Source organism: Schistocerca serialis, chromosome 1 (genome assembly GCF_023864345.2).
Source record: "Schistocerca serialis cubense isolate TAMUIC-IGC-003099 chromosome 1, iqSchSeri2.2, whole genome shotgun sequence".
Taxonomy (NCBI): domain Eukaryota; kingdom Metazoa; phylum Arthropoda; class Insecta; order Orthoptera; family Acrididae; genus Schistocerca; species Schistocerca serialis.
In genome coordinates this window covers 1,121,745,144-1,121,757,327 of record NC_064638.1, presented here as the reverse complement: position 1 = coordinate 1,121,757,327, position 12,184 = coordinate 1,121,745,144, and the positions used below count along the sequence as shown (strand labels likewise).

The 12,184-nt window shown below is 35.8% G+C and overlaps 1 protein-coding gene across 1 annotated transcript in view; it reads left to right on the top strand.

Annotated features, from left to right (window-relative positions):
* The window catches only part of LOC126459374 (aldehyde dehydrogenase 1A1-like), a 74,772-nt gene that overhangs the window by 14,834 nt on the left and 47,754 nt on the right, over positions 1-12,184 (top strand). The window contains exons 3-4 of the mRNA XM_050095857.1: positions 5,453-5,554; positions 6,856-7,021. Coding sequence (XP_049951814.1) covers positions 5,453-5,554; positions 6,856-7,021 — 268 coding nt within the window. The remainder of the gene's footprint in view (positions 1-5,452; positions 5,555-6,855; positions 7,022-12,184) is intronic.

The following is a 12,184-nucleotide window of genomic DNA, read 5'->3' as shown; positions in this document are numbered from 1 at the left end:
AAGTAAAAAATAATGAACAAAACATTCTAGGGAGTTTAGACTTTCAGTAGTTCCTCAATGCAGCATTGTTTGTCCAGGAATTCACCTCACTTGAGCTAGATATCGTGTGGATAATTAGTATTATATACTACTATTAATAAATGTTGTACTTTATAGTCTTCAGTTACCATGCTAGCTGGTGGGTGTTTTAACTGATTGTTACTATTAATTCAGCCCAAACATCCTTGGTAGCAGAAAACTTGTTTCTGCTATAGTACATTAAAGAATGGCAGATGGGACACTGCTACTACTTAAATGCTTGCTTGATAGTGTTGCACTAGAGTAGAAACATGGCTACAAAATACAAAATAACCTATAACAATTATTAATATTGGGATCACACAATTTACTTAGTAATTTTGTTAACAGTTTGATACATGGCACCTAATACAGTGAAATCTAATTAACTTGGCTGTCTCTTGGCTGTCTATGATATTGTCAAAGTATTATGGAAACACTCATTCAGCTGTCCTAAGTCTCTGTAAACAATGACTGCTAAGTCAGAATGTAGTCTTCAGAACAGAACTCGTAGAATTTGGCCCTGTAGCATAATTGCAGGAACTGTTCAGAGCTGGCTGCTGATGAGTACGATATACTCATCATCTGTTGTTAAACCAAATGCATGCCTCAGTGGTGTAGTTGAAGGGGCATCAGATCTTACTAGTGATTTCAATTTGGACGATGCAGTTATTATCCTTGCAGGAATAAATGACATTCGTAAGAAAAACAACTTTATTCCAGACTTAGAAAAGTTGACTGCAGCACTTGATCATACAAAGCTATTGTTATGTACCGTTCCCTACTGTTATGACAAGCCAGAATTCAACGAAACAGTGTACAGATTTAATGAATATATAATGAATTTGTCATCTAATTTTGATAATGTGAAAGTAATTGATGTCAATTTATTCTTGCAAAGGCCTGATTACACTAATCATGGACTACACCTGAACAAAACAGGAAAGCTCAGACTGTGCAGGAACATTGCTTCATCAGTATCAAACCCATGGAAACGGTGTGATGTAGTAAAAACACTTACAACCAGCTCTGCAAGAAAGGTCAGATTTTGTACCGGTACTGTAGAAACCAATTCATGCCAAGATAGACAGGGAACCAATGTGAATACAAGAAACAGATGTATAGCTGTGTCTCACCCTGTCACTGCCAATGACATATTAATACCATATGATGAAGTTCCACCCAAAGAACCTCAAGAACTGGAAAATAATTCCGATGCAGTATCTCCAAGGATAAAAGGTAATCCCCGATTTTCTACGAGAGAAAGAAGAATTCCAAAAAGAAACAGTGATTTTTTATGGCCAGCACCCACCCGACCTCGCCAACGACATCTAGTGAACAAATCTCCAGCTGCGACATAGGTCTTAATGTATCCAACACAGTTTTGAGTGCAACGGGGACTAACGGTGTTAATGGACAAGCAGACCAGCAGAAGGACAGTAGAGGTAGCTATAAGAATCTTATTATTCTTCATCAAAATATCAGAAGTCTCAAAAGTAAATTAGAGTTTTTATCTGTAAATTTAGGGGACATGGACACTGTTGACCGTCCTCATGTTTTATGCCTTACTGAGCATCATGTAACAGTTGGAATTGATGGGCTGCAGCTTGATGGGTATGATCTAGCTACTCATTACTGCAGAACAAGTAAGGAGAAAGGTGGTGCTGTAATTTATATAGACAGTAAAATCATTTATAAATCTTTAGATCTAAGTAAGTATTGTGTAGATCAACATTTTGAAGTTTGCGGGACTGAAATTTCTGCAAAGGACATGTTACTTACTGTGCTTGCAATTTACAGAGCTCCAGCAGGGAAGTTTTGCATCTTTATGAATAAGTTAGAATCTCTTTTGACCAAATTGTTCTCTAAAACTAGAAATTTAATAATTGTAGGTGACTTTAATGTGAACTTCTTAACTGATAACAACCTCAAAACTGACCTGGACCACTTAATGAATTCTTACAACTTGGCTGCGATGGTTACCTGGCCCACTAGAGTTACAGAAAATTGCAAGAGCCTTCTAGATAATATTTTCATTGACAAGAATAGAGTCAACAGTGCTAGTGTGAGCAAAGTAATTTATGGCCTGTCTGACCATGATGGACAACTTCTGAAAGTAAATAACATCAGTTTGTGCAATAAAATCTCCCACACCTATAGGTCCTATAGATGTATAAACACTGAAACTGTGTCTGCCTTTAACGACTATTTGTCACAGATAGATTGGGAGCCAGTGTACAGCACATCAGATGTTAATGATAAATTTAACCTTTTTTTAAATGAATTTATATCTGTATTTGAAATGGCTTTCCCAAAAAAAACTGTCAGAAAGAACAATGAGGTTTCTTCCAGTAAACCATGGATTACTGGAGGTATAAAAATTTCTTGCAGGACTAAGAGGGAGTTACATGCCTCACTAAGAGTATCAAATGATCCCCTTGAAAGGTCTCATTTTAAGTTATATTGTAAAATTTTAAAAAGGGTGATAAACAAATCCAAGAGCCTGTATATTAAGTCTGAAATTGATAAATCTGAGAACAAAATAAAAGCAGTTTGGAATGTTATAAAGAGAGAGTGTGGCAAGAGTAACAAGAATGTTAATACCACAGAGATAAGCTATAAGGATGAGGTTATTCATAATCCTGTAACAGTTTCCAACTTATTCAACAATCACTTCATAACTGCAGCAGAACAAGTAGGTTGTAACGGTTCCTTAAATGCTGCTACGCACTTATTACACAGAGCTAACCCTAACACGTATGACCCAATTTGTATTGCCCCAGTTACTATTACTGAAGTTAAAAATACCATCAAGGCTTTAAAAAATAAAAATTCCACTGGTATTGACAACATTTCACCAAAAATACTGAAGCATTGTAGTGACCACATATGTCAAGTCCTGTGTCACATTTTTAATGAGTCTATCCAGCAAGGTGTTGTCCCAGAGAGATTAAAGCTTGCCGTTGTGAAACCACTTTTCAAGAAGGGTGACAAAACTAATTTATCTAACTACCGTCCAATATCACTACTAAGTAGTTTCTCAAAAGTATTAGAGAAACTAATGTATACAAGAATTGTAGAACATCTTAACAGCCACAACATACTCAACAGAAACCAGTTTGGTTTCCAAAAAGGTAGATCAACTGAGCAGGCTATTTTTTCTCTCACAAATGAAATTTTAGAGTCAATAAATAATAAAATGTCACCTATTGGAATTTTTTGTGACTTGTCTAAGGCCTTTGACTGTGTGGACCACAACATTCTCTTACATAAGGCTAATTTTTATGGCTTGCGAGGTAGCATTGGTAGATGGATAGAATCATATCTGCAAAACAGAAAACAGAAGGTGATAATTAATGGTGCCAATGATAGTCCCATTTCTTCTGATTGGGGCACATTAAAGTGTGGTGTGCCTCAGGGGTCCATCCTAGGACCTTTGCTTTTCCTTATCTTCATCAATGATCTCCCACTTTGCGCAGACACCGAGTGTAAATTTACTCTTTTTGCCGATGACACCACTATTCTGCTTGAAAGTCGAACTAACAGTGACCTAGAAAATAAATGTAATGCTGTACTCGTTGACATCCTACACTGGTTTAAGTGCAACGGACTAACTCTAAACATTCAGAAAACTCAGTATATGCAATTTCACACATCTCAACAAGAAAATGAAGTATGCCACTTAAACTGTGGTAACCAAAATATACTACACTGTGAATCATCTAAGTTCTTGGGCATTCTAATTGATGGCAAGCTGAACTGGTCTGAGCATATCTTAGACCTACATAGAAGGCTCAGTGTGGCAACTTATGCTCTGCGTGTAATCACCCCCATTGGTGATGAGGACGCTACTAAAGCTGCCTACTTTGGTTATTTTCATTCTATCATGTCGTATGGCATAATATTTTGGGGCAACAAGCCTTTAGCCAAAAAAATATTTACTGCACAGAAGAGAGCTGTTAGAATCATGAGTGGTGTTCATCCAAGATATTCTTGCAGAAGTCTGTTTCATAAGTTACAAATATTAACACTTACCTCTCAATTCATATTTTCTTTGATGATTTTTGTTTCTAACAACCTATCTCTTTTTAAAACTAATAGTGAATGTCATGATCATAATACTAGGTCTAAAAATGATCTACACAGGGATCTGAAACATTTAAGTCTTGTTCAGAAAGGTGTTCATTATTCAGCCACAAAAATTTTCAACTCCCTTCCATCAGGTATTAAAGATCACATTAATGTCTTACCTACTTTTAAATGTAAATTGAGAGAATACCTAATGGTAAATTCCTTCTATTCTCTTGATGAGTATCTACAGATAAAGCAATGATTTTTTATACTGATAAAAATTTGTTTGCTATAGATCACATTAACTGTTTAATTTGGAAAATGTGCTATATTTCCTTTTTAGGTATTGTTTTATATTACTTGAGCTATACCTTTGATTTGATTTTAACCTACAAACTTATTCATAATCTTATGGTACATTTTTGTCATTTTATATATGTGTATTATTTGTTTAATTTGGAAAATGTACTATATTTCCTTTTTAGGTATTGTTTTATATTATTTGAGCTATACCTTTGATTTGATTTTAACCTACAAACTTATTCATAATCTTATGGTACATTTTTGTCATTTTATATATGTGTATCATATCTGTTGTATGTAATCATGACTCATTCTACATCCTTGTGATTTATCACAATACGGATTAATTGAATACGAAATAAATAAAAAAAAAATAATAAATAAAAATACTGCTGGACGTGGTGTGGAAGCAGAAAGTGATCCCAATTTACGCCATCTGGAGGCTGCTGCTTGGAACTGAGTGACTTTACCTGTGTATGGCAGCCTCATTTTCTATTTGTTGCATACCTCTGAAGCCTAATACACAGTAGTATCGATGAGGACACAAGTTGGTTATTTTAAGATTAATAGAAAATATTTTTACTGACTTAAAAATGATAGTATTACATAATTGATTGTATTCATTCTTTGGACCAGAGACGCTCTTTAAGTGTACTTTCAATGGTCAAACTGGAATGTTTTCTTAATTAATATGTAATTATTCTGTCATGTATTTTGGTCCTGTTATTAACAGATAAAACATGGTGGTTTGCTTTAGCAACTGTGTGTGTGTGTGTGTGTGTGTGTGTGTGTTTGCTGTAAGTGTATGCACATGGCTCTACGTAATGACTGCAACACAATTCACACAGTCATACATTTGGTTCAAAATGTTGATTTAACTCATGTTACATGGGAGGCACACATATTAATGCACACACACACACACACACACACACACACACACACACACACACACACACACAGCCTTTCTGTAAGCTCAGTCCACATAGTAAATCTGAAATGAGAATGTTGGCTGTTACAGGCTGATGTGGACAAGGCAGTAGCTGCAGCCAAGACTGCCTTCAAAAGAGGGTCTGTGTGGAGAGAAATGGATGCTTCAGCACGAGCAAAGCTAATGAATAAGGCAAGTTCAGATAAATACAGCTAATCTGTGATGAGTATTAATATACAATTTTTGTTATATGTTATCCTAACTTGATCTATTTCCCAAATTAAAAGTAAAGTAAAAGACCTTTGCAAATTGGACAGAGAAAAATATACAAGCTTTAGCTGCAAAGAACAATATACCAGAGTCTTATATACATTAAGTTGCTATCAAAGCCCACAAAGAAAGTAAGTGAAGATGTAACGTAGCTGATCTTGCTAAAAGATACACTGTCTGAAAGAGTTCATTATAAAATTTCCAAGGAGAGATTTTCACCTTTCAAATACCACCAGATTAGTGTAAATCATGCATTGATCATATACATTTAAAATGTGCACAGAAATATATAATTGATGCAAAGTTTTGTTATTTTGTTTTGCAATTTGACATTTTTTTTTGTATAACTATCTACTACTAAAATCATTATAGATTATTCAAACATATTTTTGGCTTCAAAAATTAACATTTTTTTAATCATCTTTGGGGGGGGGTCTGTGTCTGAAGCTTTTTAAAGGTTGAAACTGTGATTTTGTCAAGTTATTAAAATTTATTTTTAAATCAAAACTGATCAGTTAACAAGAAATATGAAGAAGCAGCCAAGTACATGCTCTGCTACAATCTTGGAAACAGCCCTCCCTAGTGCCTATCATATCGCTGCAAAATATAGGTCCTACCAATAATTACAGTACTGGAGCTCAAGATGTTACATGTATTGCAGTACACATAGTATGTGTTAGTATTGTAGTAATTTATTTAGGCTTATTAAACACTGTCTCTGACTGAATAAATGTCATTGGCAAACCTTAATGATATTATTTCTTCTCCCTTTTCTTCAGTTTCATTTCTAAATTTCTGCTTCCATTACTGCTTGCCGTATGCTTGCACTGAGTGACAAGGAGAGATGGGCTACTTCACTATCTCACTTCCCCTCAATTAAGGTCTGTGGTGTGCTTTCTCTACAGTTTGTAAATTACCTTTAGCTTCCTGTATTTTATCTCTCGTAACTTCAGAATTTCGAAGGGTGTATATCAATCATCATGGTTAAAAGCTTCTTTCTAAATTTAGTAATGCTGTGATTCTGAGTTCACCTTATGTGTTCGATCCCACATTTTCTATTTACAATGGTGAGCCAAGGTCAAAGGAACGCAAGGGCACAGTACGTTCATTTCAACTGCATCTAATAAAGCATGGTTGTGTTCAAATCTTATTCAGGCAATTGTATTGCTTTTCATTATCAAGTAAATTATTCAGTAGAAAAAATACTAATATTCTCATTTCAGTTGGCTGACTTAATTGAGAGAGATGCACAACAGATAGCAAATTTGTTAACATTGGAGGGAGGCAAACTCTTTTATGGTTCCTTTTATGAGGCAACTTCTTCAGCTAATACTCTTCGATACTATGCGGGTTGGTGTGACAAGATTACTGGGAAAACGATCCCCACCGGTAAGTACAGAAAAGTAGGGAGACAGTATAATGAGATATGGCATCATATTTTATCAGTAGAGCTTACAGCACGCAGAGAAATAAGTAGGACACTGTTTTAAAAAGCAAATTGACCTCTACTGATGTAATTTAAATGCAAGATGATAAAGCTATATTTTACACTTCACCACTAAAATGCTAGGTTTTGATTAAATTACCTTTTGGCTTATTTCAGCTTAACCATTTGTCATTTATGAATCTGAGAAATGTTTAATTTTTTTTTCATTTTTTTACATTGTCTAAAATACCAGCAGAGATATGATGAGAAATACCTACTGTCATTCATTTCACAGTGGTGCTCAGTGTGTGGATGTAGATGTAGATAGCTGATGAGGATTTGTGACAATGAAATGTTCAAACTGATAACTAAAATAGGTTCATTCCATAGCTTACGAAATTGCAAACTGTTTTGTAAATACTGTCAACATTTCACATGCAGGGGGAGAAAAATGGCTCTGCATACTTCATACCTACAGGTAATTCCATATGCTCTATGGAGCATATCACTTAAACAGCTCATAATGAAGAGTTCTCTTTGAGAGTGCAGCTTTATGTTACTTTCTGAATTTTCAGTTAATAACATGCCTTTCTTAGAAACTATTCAGTTACTTATTTTTATAAAATATGTTCTTGTCCAATTTAAATTACACTGTTCAATCAGGTTTAATATTGTGTGATATAGATCTCTTTGTTTTTGTAACTTTCTTTCTACAGTCCAGTGTATCTACATATATTTGGTAAGCTGTTTCTGTGACTGCCTAAAATATGTATAAGATGCAACATAATCAGTCACTAAATTTGAAGTTTTCTGATTTACAATGCGTTTCAGAGACCTTGTTCCATCAGCATGACAGTGAGAATACAAACTTATAGTAACAGAATATTAATGATAATAATCAGTGACATCACAATTAAATTATCAGTTCTTCCACTGAGTGGGAACATCCCTTTCCTAGAGTATCAATTAGCTTATTTTTCAATACACATGACTTCATATTCACAACATCTTATCTTTTAGCATGTCGAATATTTTCATTACCATACATTGCATAATCTGAGCACATAATTTTAATTGATGAACAGGTTGTGTAAAATTATCTTTATTTCTTGTGATATATCAATGAACAAAATGATTTTCCATTAATTATTTTGGGTTACTATGTAAAAAGAAAAAAAAATTTAATATATATGTATGTAGAGGGAGGGGACTGATGAAAGTCTGAGGTTTCAAATAATAAACAACATTTTCAGCAAACCTGTTTCTGATCATTTTGTTTTGGAGCTTAAGTATACAAGATACACACATAAAAAAAAAGTTTTGCATCACCCTTGTTCCCAGAACTCCTGAAGATAGATGTTGAGTGTGGATATTGTATCACAGACACAGTCCCTTTGACTGTTCAGAGATGTCACTAAACCCACCCAAAGATGTAAACAACCATGCATGAGCAGCATCTGTTAGACAGAGGGGGTCTGACAGCTGATCAGTTCCAGTCATTCCACCAGGAAGAAGGTATATGGATCATGTAGTTCAACCATGCTTAGACGGTCAATACCGTGGTTTGATCGGGTCGGCATTGTTACTTTGTGCTAGGAAGGGCTCTCAACGAGGAAAGTGTCCAGGTGCCTTGGAGTGAACCAAAGTGATGTTGTTCAGACATGGAGGAGCTACAGACACACAGGAACTGTCGATGACATGCATCGCTCACACTGCTCAAGGTCTACTACTGCAGTGGATGACCAATAACTACAGATTATGGCTCAGAGGAACACTTACAGCAACGCCACCATGTTGAATAGTGCTGTTCATGCAGCCACTGGATGTTGTGTTATGACTCAAACGTGTACAATAGGCTGCATGATGTGCAACTTCACTCCCAAAGACATCACTCCCAAAGCCCATGGCAAGGTCCATCTTTGCAACCACAACACCATGCAGTGCGGTACAGATGGGCCCAAAAACATGCCGAATGGACCGCTCAGGATTGGCATCATGTTCTCTTCACCAATGACTGTCACATGTTCCTTCAACCACACAATCGTCGGAGACTTGTTTGGAGGCCAACTGGTCAGGCTGAACACCTTAGACACACTGTTCAGTAACTGCAGAAAGGTGGATGTTCCCTGCTGTTTTGGGGTGGCATTATGTGGGGCCAACCTATGCTACTGGTGGTCATGGAAGGCGCCATAATGGCTGTACGATACATGAATGCCATCCTCCAACTGATAGTGCAACCATTTCGGCAGAACATTGGCGAGGCATTCGTCTTCATGGACGACACTTTTCGGCCACATAGTGGACATCTTGTGAATAACTTCCTTCAGGATGATGACATCGATTGACTAGAGTGGCCAGCATGTTCTCCAAACATCAACCCTATCTTACATGCCTTGGATTGATTGGAAATGGCTGTTTATGGACAACATGACTCACCAACCTGAGGGATCTACACCGAATCACAGTTGAGGAGTGGGACAATCTGGGCCAACAGTGCCTTGATGAACTTGTGCATATTATGCCAATGCAAATACAGGCTTGCATCAATGCAAGAGGCATGCTACTGAGTATTAGAGGTACTGGTGTGTGTAGCAATCTGGACCACCACCTCTGAAGGTTTCACTGCATGGTAGTAAAACTTGCAATGTGTGGCTTTCACGAGCAATAAAAAGGGCAGAAATGATGTTTATGTCGATCTCTATTCCAATTTTCTGTACAGGTTCTAGAACTCTCGGAACCGAGGTGATGCAAAAGTTTTTTTGGTGTGCGTATATTGCTAGAACTTCCTCCAAAAACAATGTCATATCTCATTACTGATTCAAAATATCTCTGGTATCCAATCTTTCCAAGTGTCCATGTCAGTGGCAGAGGATAATATTTGCATTGCAAATGTAATGCTGCACAACCTAAGTACACATAATGCACATTCCAGTTTAAATTCTTATCTGGATTTAGTCCTACAAATCTGACAGATTCACTTTCATTATCTTCTTATTTCTGAAGCTTATCAAAATGCGCTTTTGAAATGTTGAGGGTCAAACCATATAGCTGGAACTATGTTTTAAGTTATCATGTGTATTAGTGCACTCAGGGAATTATTTTCTGCTTCACAATGTTCAATGAATGCACATGTATTGTTGGCAAACAGAACTAATGAAGAGTGGATATTGATGGGCAAACCATGTACTTTATTGTTAAGAACAGTTTACTGCTATTGAAGAAATAATTACTGTTTTCACTTTTTATTTTATGCCTCAAGTAGGATACAACTTGTAATCCCATACTTAACGTAGCATGTAGATTAGCAAGGTGTGGTGTACCTAGTGGAAGGCCATTATCATGTCACAAAAGATTTCTGTTACTTTGTTATTCTTGCCTAGTGAGGTACTAATTTTATCAACAAAGTTCTTTACAGCATATAAAGTATTCTTCCATTCTGTTAGCAAAATAGATTATTCGAAATAATCTCAAGTGTGATAATAAAATGTTGTCTAGCTGCAGCTACTTTCTCAAATCAATAAGAATATTGACTAATGAATCTGTGTGATGACTCTATAGGAAAATGTTTATAAAATTACATGAATTTACATATAGCCTATAACAATTTCATTGTTTCAGTTTAAATTTTGTCCTAAGCATTGTGAAAGATGTTAATAATGCAAGCGTAATGTTCTTTCTAGATGTCAACCAGATAAGATGAGTAATCTTAATAAATGTAAGATCTGCTTAGAATTTTGAGGTGTAGACATTTCTTCATTCCACATGTTTATTCTGATAATTTCTTAAAAAAAGAAAAAATAGCCCTGTTTTGTATTCTGTAACACATGAAACAAAATCTGATAATGTGAGATTCAGATTGTGGAACAGAGTATCCTCCAATTGTAGTTTCTGCACTTTAACTCTCAACTTTCCATTTAAAGTAACTTAACAATATATAGCTACTCAACTGATTAATTAACTTACTGTTATTGGGGCTCATAAGATTACATTATGCACAAAGTGTATACTTGCTATGGGAAACCAGTCAGTAGCTTACCCATAAATCTTAATATGTAGCCTCTATAGTACAACTTAAAGGAAATAATTTAAGTAATATACAAGTAAAACCTGCTCTATTACCCTGTGACTACCACTCTTTTCAGCCTCCAGTCCCCACTTAATAGTCCAACACATCAAATGCAGAACAACATGTGAAGCCATACATATTGACTGACAAAAATGTATGTTCGATACACAGTTTTTTGTACAGAGTGATGGCACTAAACTGCCTGAATGCATGAATGGACACGGAAGAACTATCATTCTTGCAGACACAAAGTACCCAGTTGCCGTCAATGCTATACAGTATAAATCAAGAGACCTGAGTGCTTTTTCCACCACATGGGCCATATGGATCATACTTCCTGAACATACCCCCACTTCTTTCCACCCTCCTGGATGTAACCTCAGTTAACCAACCTTCCTTTTTCACATTGTCAGAATTTCTTTATTTAGTCAACTGCCTTTTATCCTCCCACTCTCTGCTCCTACACTCTGTCACTCTCTGGTTTTATGATCGTGTCACTTTAATTAGTTATATAATCATCTGCACTATAAAATACTTGTAAAAAATATAAACAGTTTTGGAACAGTCTTCTCATCATAATGTCATGTAGACATTATATCAGTTGAGCACATAGAGGACCCCCATTAAGTAATTCTTAGTGTGGCTAAATTTTTTACTCGTTTTATCACATATGAATTTCCAATGATTTGTTTTTTGTACTGGTTCCACTGTAAGTCATTCTGTACATATACTTGCAGATATTTCATGGATGTGACTACTTCAAGTGATTTTCAGCAATTGTGTAATTGCAAAGCTACGGGGTTTTCTGTCTGTTTATGCGCAATACATTACATTTTATGATTAAAGTTCTTCTGAGTGTTGTGCTGCATGTTTGTGTAAAATAACTTGAATATAAACTATAAAGCCAAAATTTTGATGGTACAATGTCCTTCCTCAGGGCAACACTGGTTTTGCTGGAGGAGAGGTGCCCCTATTTATTGCAGATAATCACTGTCATTATGTCATATTTGTAGAATTAGAATACAATAGGCTAATCTGACAGGAGAGGGTAGGAGGGAAG